Source organism: Pezoporus wallicus, unplaced genomic scaffold (assembly GCF_028554395.1).
Source record: "Pezoporus wallicus isolate ANWC-B61680 ecotype Strahan unplaced genomic scaffold, APGP_CSIRO_Pwel_v1 contig_6999, whole genome shotgun sequence".
Lineage (NCBI taxonomy): Eukaryota > Metazoa > Chordata > Aves > Psittaciformes > Psittacidae > Pezoporus > Pezoporus wallicus.
In genome coordinates this window covers 4,977,940-4,997,788 of record NW_026640180.1, presented here as the reverse complement: position 1 = coordinate 4,997,788, position 19,849 = coordinate 4,977,940, and the positions used below count along the sequence as shown (strand labels likewise).

The 19,849-nt window shown below is 43.3% G+C and overlaps 1 protein-coding gene across 2 annotated transcripts in view; it reads left to right on the top strand.

Moving 5' to 3' along the window:
- Positions 1 to 2,180: 2,180 nt before the first annotated feature.
- PPP3CA (protein phosphatase 3 catalytic subunit alpha) overlaps positions 2,181 to 19,849 on the top strand; it is a 187,999-nt gene continuing 170,330 nt past the window's right edge. For both annotated transcript variants that reach the window (XM_057418029.1, XM_057418028.1), the window contains exon 1: positions 2,181 to 2,655. In XM_057418029.1, coding sequence (XP_057274012.1) covers positions 2,598 to 2,655 — 58 coding nt within the window. In that variant the 5' untranslated portion in view covers positions 2,181 to 2,597. The remainder of the gene's footprint in view (positions 2,656 to 19,849) is intronic.

The following is a 19,849-nucleotide window of genomic DNA, read 5'->3' as shown; positions in this document are numbered from 1 at the left end:
TGAAAGAAATTTGCCTAGCCTCAGTGGCATATTATAATTGAAAACTTAGAAGCAAAGGAAAACTGTTGAAAGAAAGAAGCCCTAGATAGCTTTCAAAATTAATACAGACATGGTGAACTTGTGACACTTGAATGTCCTTATGTAACAGCAACAATAATTATACTTTCTTATTAAAAAGTCAGAGCTGAAGTCTTGTCCTGTGACTAATGGGGGAGCGAGTGTAACCTGGAGAGACTCAGAGTGTTATTGCAAGCTATCAAGAAGAATCCAGATGACTCACGCAAACAGCCTGCAGTCACAGAAGAACGGATATCCAAACTGCTCCTCCGCGTCTCAAGAAGTTGTGGCCCACAAGGTGTAGGCAATACCTGAATGTACTGGCCATACTGCATTCCTAACATGCTGCTTCTCCTTCTGTGCCCAGGCACCAAGTGCCGCTAAGCAGTGCTTCCCAGCAGTGGGGGTGAAGATGTAGAGGTTTTCCTGTTCAGATTCTTCAGTGCACTTCACACTTCATGAAGTATGCCCAACATATGGGGAGCCTTCTGCACACTTGCCATGGGCTTCAGGATTTCTTTGGGCATATGTAAAATATCCTTGCTGGAGCACTGGCTGTGTTTCATATTCCTGTGTTCCCATTGCGACAGGATCTCAGATGGGAACTTTGTTACCCAGCTAGCTCATACTTGTGGGACAAAAGGATGGTCACACCACATGGAGCTCACCATGGCTGTGGGAACATGCTGAGAACCCATGCTGCTGTGTTGAATGTCAGGCGCGTACAATGTCTTCCCATGTTCAGTGAAAATGCCACAAGGACAGACAACAAAATGTCCCCTAAAAATGTCAGGGATATCAAAGCAGAGATATGTGTCATAACTGCCATCTTATTTTCTTTGTGGCTTTCTGCTAAGCATGCAACTTGTGCATCACCCTGGAGGGAAGTGGGAAGCTGGGTTAGGTGTCTGTTGATTCTCGGCTCATCTACACAGACGTTGTTCAACAACAACTCTGTAAACATCCCTCTTCCAGAACAGGTGTGCCCTATTTTCCTCTTTAATTAAAAATTACAGTGTTAAAGTAAACTGGAACAGCTCAGCCTTATTCTGGAAATTAGTCATGAAATTAGTCAAGAATAGCTCCTCCTGAACAACTACATGTAGAAACATGCAAAAAATATTTATGTTGTTTGAAAGGATGGGGGACACGGTCACAGATGTACATTGCTTTCCAATCCCCAAAGAAACACAGAGAGTCGTCACCTTCTGACCGGGGGCAACGAACACTTCAGACGCCAGGTTTGACTATCATGGTGTTCCTTGGTGGACAGTTTGAGGCTACGTGGTGCTGGTCAGGCCCCAGCAGCATGGCCCAGAGCTGCAGCCTGTGCAAGCTAACCTGCGCCAGGTGCACCAGGGAAGATACACGGTTACGAGAGATGGATGTATTCTTCTTTTTTTCCGTAGTGGAGAGTCTTTCACCGAGAGATGTCCTAGCGATCCCCCAGACCGAAGGATGTTCTTTAAGCAGTTACCTGGCTGTGCAGTGGCTGTGCTGCGCCGGGGTCGCCGCACCTCGGGGTAGGTACCCCCGGGGGCTGGCGGCAGGACCCGCCGGGGCTCGGCGGCTGTTCGCACCCCCCGCACCAGCGCGGGCCGGCCCGGCACGCAGGCGCGGCCACCGGGCGCGGTTCCCCGGCCACCGTGAGTGACAAGTGGCGGCCACCCCCGCGGCCATAGGAGAGCTCCCGCTCTCCGCCTGCGGCCCCGAGGTACCTCCGCGGCCCCACGGGGCACAGGAGCAGACCGGACCGAGCTGCAGGCCCCCGGCCCCCACGGCGCGGGTGGGGGCACCCGCGGTGCACCTGGGCGGTGCGGCGGCTCGGCAGAGGCGGTGCTACCTGACAGTGATTGGCAGCTCGGCGCAGCCAATGGCGGCGCGGGGGACCGGGAGCCGGGAGGGCGGAGCAGGGCGGCGCGGCGCGGCGGGGTGAGGGGGCTGCGCCGGGGAGCGTGTGCAGCGCCGTGGGGCCGCGGCCGGTGTCGGTGCGAGAGAGGGGAGAGACCCCGCGGGGGGCGGGGGGAAGGGACGGATCCGGATCCCCATCCCCGTCCAGGGCGGTGGCGGGAGGAGCCGGAGTAGCGCCTCGGAGGAAGGAAGCAAGCAAGCAAGCAAGCAAGCAAGCAAGCGCAGGGCTGGCCGCTGCGTGTGCAACCTGGCTGTTCCTGCTGCCCGCGTCCACTCGCGGCTTTTCCTGCCGGCGCTGCCTGACAGCCACCCGCCAGCAGCGGGTGTTGTCGCCGGGGTCTTTGGCCGGGGGGGGGGGAAGACCGAGCCGTCCTAAACAACCCGGAGGCGTGATTGAAAGCGAGCAATAATTAACTGGAGGAGGAGAACGGGGGTGGAGGAAGACGAAGGAGGAAGGCACCGCGCGGCAGAGCCCAGCCGAGCCGAGCCAGCGAACGGCGGCGGGACGCGGCAACTTCGGCCGCAGCGGAGGAGCCGGAGCCCTGACCCCAGCGGCGGCGGCCGCCGCCTGAGCCCGTGCCTGCCCTGCCCGAGCGGGGAGAGCCCCGCCGCCTCCCCGGCCGCCGGACATGTCGGAGCATAAGGCCGTTGATCCCAAGTTATCGACGACGGACAGGGTGGTGAAAGGTGGGTGCTGCGCCCCCGCCACCCTTTTTGCCGGGTCGTCCTGCCGTGCCCCCGGCTGGGATCGCGTCCGCGCTCCCCCTTCCCCGCCCCGGGCGGACACCGCGGGGCTGCCGGTGGCACGGCCGCTGGGAGAGGTGGGCTCGGCCCGGGGGCTTGCGCCGGGCCCCGGTGGAGGGTTTGCGGCTTCCCTCGCCTGCCCGCCCGGCGCTACATTGCAGCATTTCCCCCCCTTCTTCCCCCCGCCGCCTCCCCCTCCGCCTTGAAGGCGCTGCACAGGGCTGGCGTGAGAGAGAGGGGGAGCCCCAGCTTCCTCACCCGCCCCAGCGCCTGGGGGAGAGGGGGGCAGGGCTAGGCCCCCTCCCCCAGCACGCCTGCTCCTCTGGGCATCCCCCCTTCTTCCTTCTCCTCCTCCTCCTCATTCTCCTCCGGACTGCGCTCCCCGGAGCCCCCCCCTCCCCCCGCAGGCTGCGCTGCCGCTTGTCACTGCCGCTCGGCTCCCTGCATACAGCAAGGATGCCTGGAAACATCCCCGCGCCGACACCCGGGGCTCCGCTCCCCCACACCCTCCCAGTGCGGAGGGACCGGCTGCCCGACCGCCCCCCTTTCACCCCCACTCCCGCCTCGCTCTTTGCAGGGCCCCCCCTCGGCACCCAAGGCGGGGATGCCGGGCGGGGGGTGCCGTGGGCGCTGTGGGAGGTGGCGAAGGCTGCTTCCTCCTCCTCTCTCCATCGCTGTCTCTCTCTGGCGGCCCGGCCTGCCTGGATGTGAAGTTATCGGGCAGGCGGACCGTGGCCGTGCACCCGCGTGTGCGTGCGGCTCTGCGTGGGGTGCTCGACACGTACCGGCTCCGTGGTGCTTGCTTAGTTTCGAAGGTATGCGTGTGCTGCGAGCCTCGGCCATATAAACAAATTACAGTTTGGATTAATAACACGTTGTGCCCTGCAGTGCAGACCAAGGGCTTAGTTACTGGGGTAGTGCCCGATTTCAATTGCACATGTGTATTTCTCCGTGCGCATGAAGTGCCCGAGTATTTAGTGATTTGTTGTTCCAACCCCACCCGCCTCTTTTTTTCCCTTCAACCGTGGCAACATAGATAGGTACACTTGGATACAATATATTTCATCCAGTTAGATTATAACCCATATACCAATGCAGAGTGTTACGGTGGAAAGCATAAATCCTGGATGCAGCATGCATCTTTCCAGAACTCAGGAGGCTGGAAATAGAAATGGCCTTGGAATACGTGTACTTGTGTATTTACATGAGTGTGCACCAAAACTAAACACTGTAGGTAAATATTTTTTGGAAAGGCCTATTGTTTATATTTTTGTGTTTGTATTTACACTTACTTCCTTATGCCTTTTCTCTTACTTAATTCCCTGCTTCCCCCTGCTCCCCCCCAGTGAAACTGTAGATGCTCAGATGTTATGAGAAATGCAATTACAATAATTTTTTAGAAGTGAGTTGGGAATTCACCTTTGCCTTCTAATATCTGGAGTATTTACTGCTTGTTTAAGTACTTGGTCTGTTATATCACACCAAGAGTAGGCTTTAGAAGCCTGAAACAGCTGTTTCTTCTGTAGAAACAGCAGAATGATCATCGTATTGGGAAGACTTCCTATGGAGAAGACTTCTTCGGCATTATGGGATGCCTAAGTTTTGGTGGTTTTTTTTTGTTGTTGTGTTTTTAAAATTTATTTTGTTGTTGTTGTTTTTTTTTTTTTCTTTTTTTTTAAATCTGCCTTGGTGCTAAAACATGATCAGATGTCCTGTGCCTGCTGTGGCAGAACTTTGGCTTAAGTCGATGTTTGTCATCAATAGGAATTCTCTCTCTAATATTTACAAAGCCCTCAATGGCTTCAGCATATCTTCATGTGTTTTGTCAGTAATTGCTCCTTGCTTTTAATTTTTATTTTTGTTTTTTACATGTGTAAGGTGTCAAACATCTAAAAGCACTATTTCTAAGAAAACTTAGCAGTCTGTATAGTCAGGCATTTTTATAATGCAACTAAACCAGAAGTCAGCTTTGTTAAACTGAGCTAAAGTAGTTAATGAAAAGAACAGAACATAACTTGCTGCTTAGGTGTCCCGCTTCTTCCCCCTGCTAACCGTTGTCTCATAAGGTCAGTGTTTCACTGGAGACCTAAAGATGTGTTTAACTGGTTTAGTCCTGTATTAAATATTGAAACCCTTTTAAAGTCTTAAAATAGCATCTGAAGAGAGTAGTACACAGTAAACTGATTCTTAATAGGCTTATTCTTTGCTGTATCATAGGCTCTTCACACTGCCTTGGTGTATAGATTAAGGAGATTGAGTAAGAAAACAAATGGTGGTAACAATAATAGAGATAGGAGATGATTACTTTGTTGTTCCTTTCCTATAGAATGTGATTTGTACCTTATTGAGATGAATATCCAAGCAAGTTTGCGGTGTTAAATGAATAAGGAATAATTAAAAAAATAACAAGGCACCGTGTAAGCACCTATCCAGGGAGTTGGAGAGCATTGGTATTTTAGAGAGGAAAAGCAGATATTCTGATGTTGGTGAGACATAACCTGTTAAAACAATCTTTTTTTTTTTTTTTTTTTGCAAGTTAGAATGTCATATAAAGCCTTACTTGGAAAGGAAATGCTTCTAGCATATGGATGTAGGCTCTGGATTAAACTCTCATGTGTTTTGTGGTGACTGTGGGGTTTGTTTTTTTTTGCTTATTTTTATTGTGTTTGGTTGGGCTTTTTTTTACAAAACCCTTTCAGTTTGCTGGTGCATGACAGGAGATGTCTCCTAACAACAGTTCTGGGCTCTCTGGTGAAAATCCTAGCTCAGCACTGTTATGTAATGGTGGGGTGGGTTTCGGGAGGTTACGGTTCCAGCAGCTTCGTGCAGGTTGCTTGTGGCTCAGAGCTGCCTCTTTGGGGTTTGCTGTGGGCTTATTTTGTCTTCTCATACTTTTAACATTCCAGTGTACTGAGAAGTGGGCTATTTCCATAGGCGAGGACTTCCTCTCGCACTTGCTTTGCTTGTTGAATTCTCTGAGCTGTGCTTAAACTGCTTGGAATAAAAAATAAAACATGCTTTTGGGAGAAGGGGAAAAAGGTTTAGGAGCCCTAATGCTTGTAAGGTCCTGGTCTTTTCCCACCTCCGTCATGCAGCCTGTGCACAACTACATTTGTCAGCTGGAGTGAAGTTTTTGGATCTGACACTGTTGTGCAATGAGCAGTGTAAAGAAGAAACTCAAGTCTGTGTGTAATGTTAAGTTTTCAGAAGCCAATTATCTCTTGTTAAAGTTGACAAAACTACGTTCTGTTGAACTAAAGGAAAAGTATGCGAACCTGAGGATGCGGTTACAGTGTGAGGAGTATGTTTTTGGTTTGTGCTGTCCTTAAGATGGTATGTATGTTATGATGCAAATTAGACAATTGACCTTTACTCTCTGGATTTTGTGGTCCTGTAGAGCAGCAACACTTCAGTCTGTTGACTGCAAATACTGCAACCAGTGCATTCAGGTACATTCAACATTTTGCAGGATCAAGACTCAGGGCAATGTACTATTGCAGCAAATACTGACTTGACTTACTTAGGAGTTGAAATTTCTTGCTTTTTTTGTTAGAGATATGATGCAGCCTTCACCTGGATAGATCAGTCTTTAAGTTCCTGTTCTCCTTCAGGACTGAGGAAGCTACTCCTTATCTATGCTGCTTTTAACTTCTGAAACTTGCCAGCCTGAGTGTGGACTTGTTTGCTCTTGAGAAGGTAGAAATACCTGTCCAGGAAAAACTGGACTAAGGATACTTGCCCATTCCTCATGGGTCACATAACAGCTGTCTGATGTCAACAGCTTTTGGTCACTACATGAGCAAGATTTGAACCCCACAGACCTGGAGAGAAAAGCCGTGTATCATGTTACTTGACCTCCTCAAAATATTCAGTGTTGCATTACTGCCTTCTAGAAATACTGCTCTAAAGCAAAGTAAACATAATTAAAAACTTAGAAAGTGGACTGGAGCAGTCATACAAAGAAGTAAAGTCAGTAGTTCTTGGAAATCTTGCTGTTAGCTATGTACAAAGATCAAAGATTGATTTAATTCTCTGGGCAGTCAGATGTTTGTGTGCTTCTGAGTGCTTTGTTGTTGGGTTGGTTTTTTTTTTTTCATTATTATTATTTTTCTTTGAAGGAAAGTGGTGCTTTAATGAAATCCTCCCATTTCAGCTGTATCGATGGGCTGTTGACGTGGCTTGTGAACCTTGGTGTTGGCAGTCTCCTTTCCTCCAGTCTGTTGCGTGTGGAGGTGTACACAGTTATATCGACAGTTGACAAGACCCCAAAAACCTGGATACCATCTCTGCGGTCTCTGAATTTCAAACCGTGTCATTGTTAATGGTCTTCTAATGTTCAGGTTGTTGGTTTTTTTTGTAACATAATATGGATGCCAGCTCGTGATCAATATGTTAGACATCAGTGTTAATTTCAGATTTGTGAAAGGTAAAATTGCTGTCAATAATGGGAATTAACAAGGAAGTTTAGAGCCTCCATTAGTCCAGGGAGGCTTGTCTGTACTTGCCAATGGCTTGTGCTCCAGGCTGGAGTCCATCATTGGTGTATTGCAGCAGCCTGCCTCTCTCTCTGTGAATCAAATGCCGTTTTCCCAGCATAGATGTATTCTGCAAGTGCTGGGCTGCCATTCAGTGGTTTTTTTTGAGTAATTGGGTGATGACCTGAATGTCAGTAGCATTGGTGTATTTGGTGTATGTTTTGGTATAAATTTGAGTATTGGGAAATGCATGACAAGGACCAATCTTGCTTGGATCTTTATAGCTGTCTAATGATAGTAAAGGGTTATTTGCCCCTCTTTTGAGGGTGCTGAGGATTCAGTATCTGCCTGATCCTCATGAGGGGAGCGAGCTGCTTTGTAGCTGTTCCTATTGGCATAGGAAAGCTGACTCCATTTTTCTTTTAATGACTTTATCCTTGTATTATTCAGGAATGTACTCACTTGCTCTGAGGAAGCCTGCACCTGGGTTTAAGGAGTTTACTAACTACAGAATCCACCTTGAGCTATGTCAGAAAGGTGGCACTGGTACAGCTGGGGATTATCTGCTTGCCTTCATCCACTTTTACCTTCATTTGGAGGGATGGGTGTTCCTCTACCTTAGCTTTGGTAACTCTGTAATTGCAGATCCCCATATACCATCATAAAGCAAACCATATGAGATACACCTGAGAACAGAAAGCAACTGAATATGCTTGCATAGGTTTTATTGTTACTTAAGAAAGAAAATGAGGTTGCCTTGTTATTTTCTTCTAGGTAATCACTTTGTTCTCATGGTCACAACTAAGTTAATACTTGTAAGACCAGTGGAATCTGTCAGCTGGGTGCTGCTTGGATATTGCAGTCCGTGTGTGTTTTACACTGCATAAAGCCGTCTATATGTGTGATGGGCGTCTAACACTTGTAAAAGATTGTGAATACAGTAATGAGAAACTGAAACAAAACCAAAGTGCAGTGCTTGACAATTACGCTTGTGTAATAAAGCTGGTGATTTATTTTGATTTGTGAACTCAGCCTCTTAGTCATTACGATAATTTTGTAAATAAGCCCTTTAGCAAAATGAGTCTTTTGCTACATAGGCATAGGGGAAAAGTCTTGCTCATGCTAAAGGACACCTTTCTTAGGTAGCTCTTGCTGCACTGAATAGGTTGGAGGCTTTTCTCATGCTATAGTATGAGAATGACTTGCTGAGTCGCAGGACTGATATAAGGTGAGGGATAAAGTTGCCTTGTTTGTGTGTTAAAAAACTTTTGTTTACTTCTGAATTCTACATTGGTTAAAGCCATCTTCTGTTACCTGCTCCCTTTAGCTGAGCCTAGCTTGAGGGCTGGTGCTTTTGATACCACTGGTGGTGGCAAGCAGCTTGAAAGAGGAGTTCATGCTGGATGTTATCAGCACTTAACTGGAAAATACAAGTCAGTTGAGGTACTTTTCTATAGGGGGATGTTGTAGAGAACAGTTGTTTCCTCTCTGCTGTCTATTCCCAAATTGAATGTTATTTACTTTCATTGCATGCATCCTACTTAGAGGTGATAGTTGTTGCATGGTTAAGCTTGCTTTTCTGTGCAGGTTGTGGCAGGAAGATTGAATGCAAAATATATTTACCTTTGATTACATAACTTGATATTTTTGAATTATTTTTTTTGGTAGTTCCATGACTTGCAGAACTCATCACATTCCTTCCTGTCTGGTAATTCTAAAGGGATTTTATGTCAAAAGTCATCTTGGATAGTGTCAATACTAGTGGAGCCTGGATATTCCAGACTTTTTAAGGTTTCTTCTGTTTTGCTGAGTGGTCCCCACTCAAAGTACAAAAGCAGGACTGTAATTTGAATTTCATCCTCCATTTAAATATGAATATTAATTTGTCCAAGGCTTGCCAGTAATGTTGGAGCAGCATGTAGTGGAGGGTATTTCCCTCTTGGTATCTTCAAAGAATGTGGAGTAAAGTGTTTCCTTAAGAGTATTGTAAGGTACAAAGATACTGCTTAACACTTTTCTCAAGTGTGCCATAAAAGAAGCCACAAGTTTCTGAAATTAAAGCCACTTCAAATCATCTTCATGAAAAGGTGCTTTCTTAAATCTTTTGTATGTGGTTTCACGAGTCAAATGCAAGTTATAATTGTGTAGTGGTTCTTCAGCCAAACAGTTAAATCACTTCCTGTTCTGATAATCAGTCATTTACCTTGACTTTCCTCCAGCAAACATTATTTTATGGCCACTCAATAATGGCGGAAAGTATAATCCCAGTTTGAACATTATAGCTATGTGCAGCCTTGTGCACCTAAGTCCACGGCTTGTTGCACAATCTGCTACTCAGATTGCAGATTCAGATGTATGATTGTTGGAGGCTGTACCCTAGGTACAGATGAAAATCTGAACTACTTATTCCTACCCTGCTTACTCCTCCACCAGAAAGCTGCTACTGTTGAAATAACACCTCCAGAGTAGTACCTCCTTGACAGGCACTTACGTGTGTTTTAAACTGCCTATGATGTCTATATTTATAAGCGAGGTTAGGCATGTTAATGTTGGTATGGCAACACTATGAGGAGAGCATGACTGTCTTATTTGGGACTGAATTATGGTGCCAACACAATCTCTGACTAGTTTCCAACTAATACTGTTTACATTTGGAGCTGGAGAGGGGAAGGAGCAGAGTGGAAAGGCACCAGAGGTCAAAAATGGTGTTTTAGTTAGAAGCTAATTCCTGGGTATCCCAAGATTGCACGTGCTAAAGCTGTAGGTGGCATTCTTTCCTTTTGAGGTGTACTTCATACAGCTTTTGAAAACATTTAGTTTGAGGGTTGTCTACCACTCAAACACCTTTCTGCTTAAAAATAAAGCTGTGCTGTACTGAACTTCTGTTGCAGCTTCCTTTTGTTTTAGGCGAGTTGTTTTATTTAATACTTTCTCCCTCTTGTGTTTCAATATGTCTTTTCCTGTCTATTCCTTTCCCACATTTCTGCAAGCTTTTTTTCCTACTTACTGCTCTCATACTTACTGCACACATAGTATGTCCAGCAAGCACAAGTACTGCCTGGTATTTGAGATTTGGCTGTTCATATTGAACGTGAGATTTGCTGAACACTCTGTCTTTCCTCTGGTACATCTGTAGGTTCCTGGAGAAGCATGTGAGAATAGGGGAAGTATATTCTGCCTCTTCCTCAGACTTCTGTTGTAATTTTGTAGTCAGCTGCTGACTCTGTAGCTTTCTTTTCAGCAAATAGCTCCACTGTCATTGTACTGCTCAAGCTCTACCCAACTTGTCACAGAGGGATGTCTCTATTTTGCAGTTCAGCTGCTGCTTGCAGGTTGCTTAGCAGTAATGTTGAAAGCTCACAGTGTGCCTGTTAGTTTTAACTCATGTAATTTGCAAAAAGCTCTGAGGGCTAGCATAGGCAGTGGTGTGTTTTGGTTAACTTGAGAAGAGAGGTGGTATAAGCACTCAGTTTTTGCTGTCTTTGCAACCAGACACAGAAGTTGGCAACCCAAGGTGAGATTTGGTGAAGCCGTTAATACTTGGAAAAAACCCTGAAGTTCACCACAGAGTGAACTTCAAAACTGCCACCTTAAACTCTAAGAATAACAGGTGCAGAACCTAGTCTGTATAGAGATTGTACAAAATCTTGGTGGTAGAGAAAGAAAAAAGGACAATAAAATATGGTTGCATTGAATCTTCTAATATAGTAGCTATTTTTCCATCTTTCAGATAGGCATAGTAAAATAATTGAAGCCTGATGTGTTCTAGGGCTTTCACAATTGAGAAGTGCTGTAATGGGATTAAACATGTATTGATGGAGATAGGTGTTGGTATAACAATGCCAATATTCTACACCATGGTTTTGGTTTTTTTTTTCTCCATCCCATCTTCTGGAGACATGCAGCTTACGCGTTGCATCAGATTTGTATTAACCAAAATACTTTCCTTGGATCATCCTGACTGTTGCACAATGTGGAACTGATGGAATGGAGCAAAAAAGTATAACTAGCCTGCTGTGGAGCAAATTCTGTTATAATGTTGGCTCTGATACTTGCTTATTATACAAAAATATCAAGCCTGCACAATGTTGCCATAAGAAAGGAAGTGCACTTTGAACTTCTGATTGGAATGGTGAAAATAACATGTGTTAATAATGGCTTAAGCAGATGTGGTGCTGCAGACAGTCTTTAGCACTCACTCTGGGCATTGTTCAATAGGCTTAATTAAGAGAATCCAAACTAGAGGTTTTTGGCCTCATTTAGTGTGTGATCAGATTTTAATTTTTAATTTAAGCTTTTGTGAGTGTCTTTGAAGGTAGGTTGTAGGATTTTAATTTTTTCTGTAGCTTGCTGGTAGTGACAGCTCAGTAATTGTGTGGCTGCATAAACTAAAGTTCCCGAGTTGCTCATATTTTAAAGTAATCATCATTTGGAAAGAAATCCTTTGCAACCTAGATAAATGGCCCAAGGTGAGAAAAAGAGACTTCTCTTCTACCATGTTTTCCATTGCTGTGTTTGGCTATATGTACGTGTTTAACAACTGTTGTATTTCTTTCCTTGGATAAGGATGCTTCAAAAGAACAATAAAGAATTGTTCTTTTGCTGTGGTTATGTTGCTTGGTATCGACTCCCAGATTGGTTCCTATCAAAATGGATGTATGCTGTGTATGGTTAGGTGTGATTTGTCTTTCTGAAATGTCTGGAATTCCTTTGGAAGTGTTCTTCCGTTCTGAAGGGGAGAAACTGGTAAAATGAGTGCTAGTTTTCTTAATAAATCAGTTATTTCCTTGGTAACTAGGCAGTACAGGAACTTCTGACTTCTTTTTGGTCTATAGCCTATATGGGTTATTTTAGATGGACAGGCACATGGCTAGAGAGGAACATATACTCATGTATTATCTGTAGGAATGACATGAAATGACATGAAATAGTATGTTTCAAGTTCTGTGGAGATTTTATGTAGGAGTACATGCTTTCCCCTTGCTGCTTCTCCATCTGTCAAGAAGTAAAGCTCCAGTAGAGAGTGTTGTTTCTGAAAATTCTTTCTGCATCTATGTATGTGTTGTGTGTGGTTTTTTTTTGTCTTATTTTAACCTTTACTTTGCATCTGTGTATTTGAATCCTTATGAACAATCTGGTTTGGTTCACATACAGTGCAGTTAACAAAACAAAAGCTTCTAGATGGGGGAAGCCCACCCTTTTGTTGGCTTCAGAGAAAAGGTGTTTCATCATCCACTTTGGACTCGATATAGTTCTACTTAACACACCTCTTTTCAACAAGAGATTTGGGATTTCTTGCCTGAATTCTGCTTTTATTACTGTGAGAGAATTTTAATAATTTAATGCCTTTTATTTACCATCATTTTTAAAGCAGTTTAACGTAATTGACAGTTTGAATGCAGAACCACTCATACAAAATCCCTTCCTGTACCCCCAAACGCAAAACCCAACCCATGAACAGAAATTAAAAAGAAAAATAAATCAGAATTTAAACAATTTTTTAGACTTTTTTTTTTTCTATGATGCTGGCCAAGTTCTGGTTTGATGTAGATTACAATGGTCATACTGTGTTACAATCTTTGAAAAAGTGCAACTGGTCATTAGCTGCAATGACACGAACAGCTGTAGTGTTTTATGGTAACAGCTGGGAGCAATCTAGTTCTTTTCAATAACTTTCTTTTATTGTTCCTTTCATGCCATTTTTTAAAATGAGAAAGCAAGATTATTGTATTTGTTTTCTATTTTACACCAGGGACTTCTTCATAAGCAGTAGTGGCAGTTGGATATCAAAATACAGCGCTGCTCTTTGTGATTTGGAACATTTCCCTCTACAGGACCTGTTTCATAACCCGCTGAAATCTGCAGGAGTTGGAGTCTTTTCATTAACTTGAGTAAACCGTGAATCAAGTAGTCATCCTAGGACCTCCAGTTTTGGCCTTTTCAGTGCGTGATTTCTCTTCAGTTTAAACTGCTTCATTATATCTTATCTTAGGCAGCTTTAGCTCTTATTTTAACACCATCCTAAGTGCACTTCTGCTTTGCAGTGCACTTCTGCTTTGCAGTGCTCTTACTTAGCAAGCAAAAAGGGGCTTGTCTATTTGTAGGTGGCTGGTTTCTCAAGAAATTGTTCTCCTGTTGCTGTGTCTTCAGAAGTGTAGTCTAAAATGTTTTCCATGTGTATATATATATGGCTATTTTTTATCGCTGGAAAAACAAGTGGAGCCTTTATCATGTATAAATATTTTTTCTATCCCCTTACAAGTGAGTTTTCTTCAGTAACGAACATATCTGGATTGCCTTAAATATAATCTGTTTAACTTATTTTCCTGGTGTAATAGAGTAAGTCTTAGTATTAAAATCACGCTAGCAGTACTAAAGATGTACATACCAGATCTGCGTGGGAGCATTATTTTCTTCCATGAGAGACCTGCTGTGCTGTGTCACGCAAGTGGTGGTGTCTGTGATTACTAGAGGGGAGCCTAATGGCATAACAAGGTATGTTGGGTGCACAGCTGGGAAGTTTGGGAAGAGGAAGTAAAGAGCACAGCAGGCACAGTATGTGTTTTCAGTTCGGTAGTGTGCTACTTAGGGAATCCTATCTTGTTTAGAAATCAAAAGCAGAGAACTGTTTTGGGAGTACTTTGCCTGTATTGGCTCAGGTGAATACCTTAGAGGTGTCTGTGCAGCAGGGCAGGAGGCTATGCAGCAGCTACTAGGGAGCTTGGCTCTGGCAGCAAGCAGCGAACTGGCAAAGGCAGTTGGTGATACTTTTACTTACTCACATACCTTGTGTGTATAACCCTAAGTTTTGTTTAGAATATCAGTGAATGATCTTTCTGTATCTTTAAGAGAAGTTGCCTGAGATAAGGTGCTTATGGTTTGTGTTCACTGTATCAGCTTCTAAGCTGGTTGTTCTTACATTATCAGCAACGTGGTGAGGAAAATGACTTCAAGATGCTTACTGAGATGGAGTTACTTTTGGTACAGGGAGGAAAGGAGGAGGGAGGTTTTTAAAATACCCCCTTATTTGTAGTACAAAAGGGAGAACAACTGCCTTCATTTTACTTGAGAGATTAGTTTTAGCTTCTGGGCTGTTGACTACTTTAGCAGGTATGGGTTTTTTTCTTTCTCATTTGATGTTATGCTCACCATACCAGGGGAGAAATACTGTATCCTTAATTTTTCTGAACGATGTGCCAAAGTATCTGTCTTCAATCACTTACAACTAAAAAGTATGACCTCTGATAGCTTCATAGAAGCACAGGATGGTTGAGGCTGTAAGGGATATCTGCAGGTCACCTGGTCCAGCCCCAACTGTCATAGCCTCTCCTCACAGGAAAGATGCCACAGTGCCTCTAAATTATCTTAGTGGTTTTTTGCTGGACTCTCTGCAGTTGCTCCACATCTCGCAGTTTCTGTGTGAAATCTAAATGTAAATGAAAGTTAATTTATATGTCTAAAGAACTTGCACCTTAGGGAGTAGCACTTTCATCCTTTTTAACAAGGTACTGATACCTCCCTGCAACTCTGAATCTCAGGTGACACCTGCCTCATGTAACGCTGTCTGTTTACCGCATAGAAGATGAGGGATAGTGCTATCATTAATGAAAGTCTTAAATGCATGTGAATTTTTTTGTACAGCATTAACCTCACATCTTGTACCCTATTGTGGAAGACAATACTTCACTGTAGGATGTTGTTTATATAACCTAGGCTAATCTTAGAAGTATTGCCAGTCAGAAAATTACTCGGCAGATATCTTTTCTATTATAATCTAGTTGCTATGGCTTCTGAATGTGTGTTAGACACTTCTCCCCACCACAGATGCTTCCCCCCCTCCCCATATTAATGAAAGTCACAGGAGACAGGTTTTTATAGGTCATCTTAGAGAATTTGGCAATGGTATCCTGAACTGAATTAGGAGGAGTGTTGCCAGCAAGACAAGGGATTTGATCCTTCCCCTAGGCACTAGTGGGGCCACACCTGGAGTGCTGGGTCCAGTTCTGCGCTCCCCAAAGCGCGTAAGACATGGACATACTGGAATAAGTCCAGTGCAGGGTCACAAAGATCACTATAAGACTTTCATGTGTAGAGAGGCTGAGAGAGCTGGTGCCATTCAGCTGGGCAATCTCATCCATCTCATTAGGATGATCTTATCCATGTGTATAAATACCTGGTGGCAGGAAATGAAAAAGGGGGATTCAGGCTCTTCTCAAGTAGTCCCCAGTGACAGGGCAAGAGGTAATGGGCACATTGACAGCTCTTACAGTAAGCAATTTTCTGTTTTTTTCAAACCCTGGCACAGATTGCCCAGGGAGGTTGTGGAGCCTCCATCCTTGGAGACACTCAAAAGCTGTCAGGATGTGGCACTGGGCAGCTGGCTTTTGGTGGCCCTGCTTGAGCATAGGTGTTGGACCAGATGGCCTCCTGAGGTTCCTTCCAGCCTCAATTATTCTGTGATCATCTTTTATTGAACGCTTTTAAAGGATAACTAAACCACTGTTTAGTATTTCACATTTGACCAAACATGACAAACAGGCATCTCCCTCGAAAAATGGAAGGTTGTGTCTGCAAATGAGGTATTCTACAGGAAGAATGCTTTGTGTGATGATGAGGCTCCACCAAAATGTATTTTGAAATAACAAGATGTGTTGCATTGGGAAATCATATATGTTTTAATTGACACATCCGTACGTAGCTGATAGTGTTGCTGGCAAAACACTGCACAGATCATTGTTGACAAATTTCAGAACCTCCTGAACATGTACAGCTCCTGAGTTTGGTGTACCCTGAAAACAGGGACAGATAGTGTGCCCACAGTACTTTGCTTTGGGCAACTGTGAGAAAAATGGAAACAAGCTTTTGCATCAGTCTTTCATAGCTATTACCGATGTTTCTGACATGACCATCAGAAAGGTCCATTTTCCAATTACTAGAAGGAAATGGATATGTTTTACAAGTCCTTGGTAGAAAAATGGTGGCATGATGGTTAAAATTGAGGGTGATGGCAATTGTGTTTCAGCTCTAATACTCTGGCATTTTTTTTTTGCTGCTTTCTCGTGCTTTTTTATTTCCCTTTGAAGGTGCACATTGCCCTTTAAAGTTGACTAGTAACTAGCTAAATCTTGATGTGCAAAACTAAAATCAAACCTGTGATAAGGGAATTTCTTGATGTGGGTGACAGGGAATGAAAATCAGCATTTGGAAGAGTCTGAGTGTGACAGAAGTATGCTGACTGCTTCAGAAAAGTTAGTAGAACTACTATACTAGAGGCTTTGAACAAGTTCTCTAGGTGGGATCACCTTCATGCATAATTAATCTGGATAATGGAGATAACTTTTCTTTTTGGTAGTGAAAATGCAGCTTCTAGAGTTGCTCTGTTGACTAGATACATTTGAGGAAAATGATAGATACTGTAATTTAAAGCTTGAATTGCCTTGGTGCTCATATAGATCACGCTGTACCATGAAAACCTGGGGCAATATACATCCCTATGAAAGAAGTTTAAATGCTTTTATTGTCTTTGACATACTGAACAACAACCAGGAAGAGGACTTGCTAGTGCAGCCCGGAAATCTTTGGCCTCATTATCTATAATTAGAAAAGTGTATATCAAAAGATTACTTGTTCTTGAGAACTTCTGTTTGCAAAAAGGCAAGTGGAGTGTTGAGCAGTTGCCTTAAGGATACTTAAAAAAGGAAGGAAAAAGATAGGTTGAACATAGATACAGTGACCTGGAAGGATGTTCCTGGCAACTAAACACACCAAAGGAGCTGAAGAGGTACTTTGAATAGATGGAAATGAAGAGCAAATGAGAAAGCATAGATTCACCTACCTGAAGCATTAATGGGTGTTCCAGGAATCTCTCTTCTAACTATGCTGCAGGGCATTTTCCTAAGCAGCTGTGATGGTTATGCCATCATCTCCTGCTCAGGTACAGGCCATACAAAGACAAGGCTTTTTAGCACAGTGAGCATCTATCCTAGTCACCAATAAGTCACAAGAGGAAATTGTTTCTATGGATTATATTAATGAAAACCTTCTTGAGAGTGACCATGCAGGAAAAGTGATTGTATAGCTATTAAAATAAGTATTTATGAGGGAAGATATACGATGCTGGTATTTGTTGTTGAGAATCCGCTGTATCCTGATATTCTGATATATTGAGCAAGATTAAAAGCTGACTTGAGTTTGTGCCATGTTTTATCTGAACTGATGATGCAAGCTGCTTCTAATAAATAATTTTATCAGTGAATAGTAATAAATTACCATGGTTTCACAAGGTTTCTAAAATTTTTTGCCTGAAGTATTTAAACCCTGATTCTGTCATGATTCCCAGAAAATAAAGGGCTGTGTGTGATGGAAGTGGATTCTTCCCATGCCTTGATGGAGGGCCAGAATTTTAACTTCTTCCCTAAAGGTTTAGCAGAAGCATTTTTTTTGGCTTCAAAAATGCGGGTTTTATCTTTATTCAAAGGTAACGGGTGGCACTTTTTCTAATGTGCTGAGCAGCTGAGTGAACTTGAAGAGTCGATGAGATCAGATGGCCTGTCTAGCTAGAGAATGCTACAAAATCCTTTCATAACTGTGTTTTAACTACAGAGGAACTTGCCTTTGAGTTTATGTTGATCTAGTACCATGGATTATTCTGGTAAAAACCATTCCTTTTAAGCGTTCCTCTTCTCTCCTGAGCATGAGGCATAATGGAGCATTTATAAACCGTAGTCGATAAACATGGGAACAACACATGGCAACCATTTCATTGCTGGAGCCCTTGTTGAAAGCAATATATTTTTTTTATTATTATTCATCTTCTGGACATGCAAAATCGTATTTCTTGATGAGCGCCCACCAAGCTTTGTCAGATTTATTTTAAGTAAGGTGAGTCTTTTGCAAATTCCTGGGTAGTAGCAACCTAGGGAGGAGCAGGCTGGGTTACCTCTGGAACTTTCCATGCTGTAGGAGGCTGAGAAAATAACAGGATGAATTTATTACTGGTATAGTACACAACAACAGTCCCAAGTATGCTGCTTGAAGCTAGGGAAAAACACAAGTGGAGTTTGAATTATCTCTCCTTTGCTGTATCAGCATCTGTGTGAAGCTTATCCTTATACCTTCTGCCTGCTTTTGCTGTGATACTACTAACAATGTAAATATTTTCTACAAACCTAGTAGGCCCTGCTCTTGCACTTTTGAGTTGGAGAAAGTTACTTTTGTCCTAACTTATCCTGGAATACTCTACTTGAGAATCGTATATTTAAGTAATTCAAATGAGAGATCTCATTTGGCATTTTTAACCTCCATTAGCGAGGAGTTCTGGGTATGATAAATGGACTAAAGAGAGTAGCTATTTACTCGTGTTAGTGTATCTGCTGCACTGTAGAAGTCTCTGTCACAGGGCTGATTTCTCTTGGAGGAAACAGGTCCACATAGGTGATGCATTTGTACATGGCAGGACTGTAATACCCTTCAAACCTCTTGCTGAGATCAGCATGTGCTTCCAACCTTAGCTTTGGAACTGGAAATAGAAAAAGCTTCAATGTTTGCTACTGGATGGTAAATACGAGGCATACTACTAGTTTGTTTCTGGTAGAACAGCACCTCCATGTATGCATACCCATTTCTGGTTCACTGGTGTTACAGCACAAGAGACAGCATTTGAACTAGAACAAGTGTATAAGGAAAAGGTAAGTGTTAGAAGCTTTCCAGTTGAAACTCACCAATTCCCTTTTCAGCCTTTAACTTTCTGCTTAGATGGGAAAATAACTGTGGGTAGTTCCGTGGCCAGGTTGGTCTTGAAGAGGCATAATATTTTGTGCTATGTACTGGCCTTAGGAAACTTTTGGCCTTTTTTCACCTTGGAAGGGTCCCAGGTTGCTAAATCTTACTGAAAACGGATGAATTTGTTCCTGAGTTAGCCCAAATGAATGTCTGTTTTTTCTTTAAATAAATCCCTACCAAAACAAAACCAAGCCATCAACAAACATCTTAGAAAAATATACGCATCTGTACATTCCTTTTTATCTGCAAATTTGGACTCGTCATGAAAAAGAGGATGTTTTATGGCTTTGGTGACTTAGCTGCCATAAAACTTCTGTTAGTATGGCCTGTCTAATGTCATATCCTTCTTCTATAACAAAAATGTGATGACTGGAATGCATGTCGTCAACTTTTGTAATCAGGGTACTTAAAATATTTACAATACGGTGATTGCTGTAAAACTTCCTGTACATACACACAAGCTGTAGCTGCCTTATGTATTTTTGCCTTTCAGGTTTGCGTCTGAGTTTGTCTCCTGTTCTTGCTTTTTGTTTTTTAACCAGGATGTTTGGCAAAGCTAAATAAAATACAAACTTTATCGCCTGTCTGAGGTTTGCCATGTAGTCACTTGTAAAATATCCTAGTGAAATAAGCAGGAGGAAGGAGCAGTCTTGCAAGTCTGAATCTTTTCACAGGCCAAAACCAAACCCTCAATTGTCTGTTGAAGCTGTCAAATTCTGTATTGGGGGCTGTGTGTCAAGAGACAACAAGTGAATATAATCAAGCAGCAGTGGGATAAATGATGGAAAGGACTCTGTTTGGAAGGCCACCTCAAATGACTGTGACCAGTCTATGAATATTGCCCACCTGTGTTACTTTCAGTAGCTGAGATGTGGAGGAGT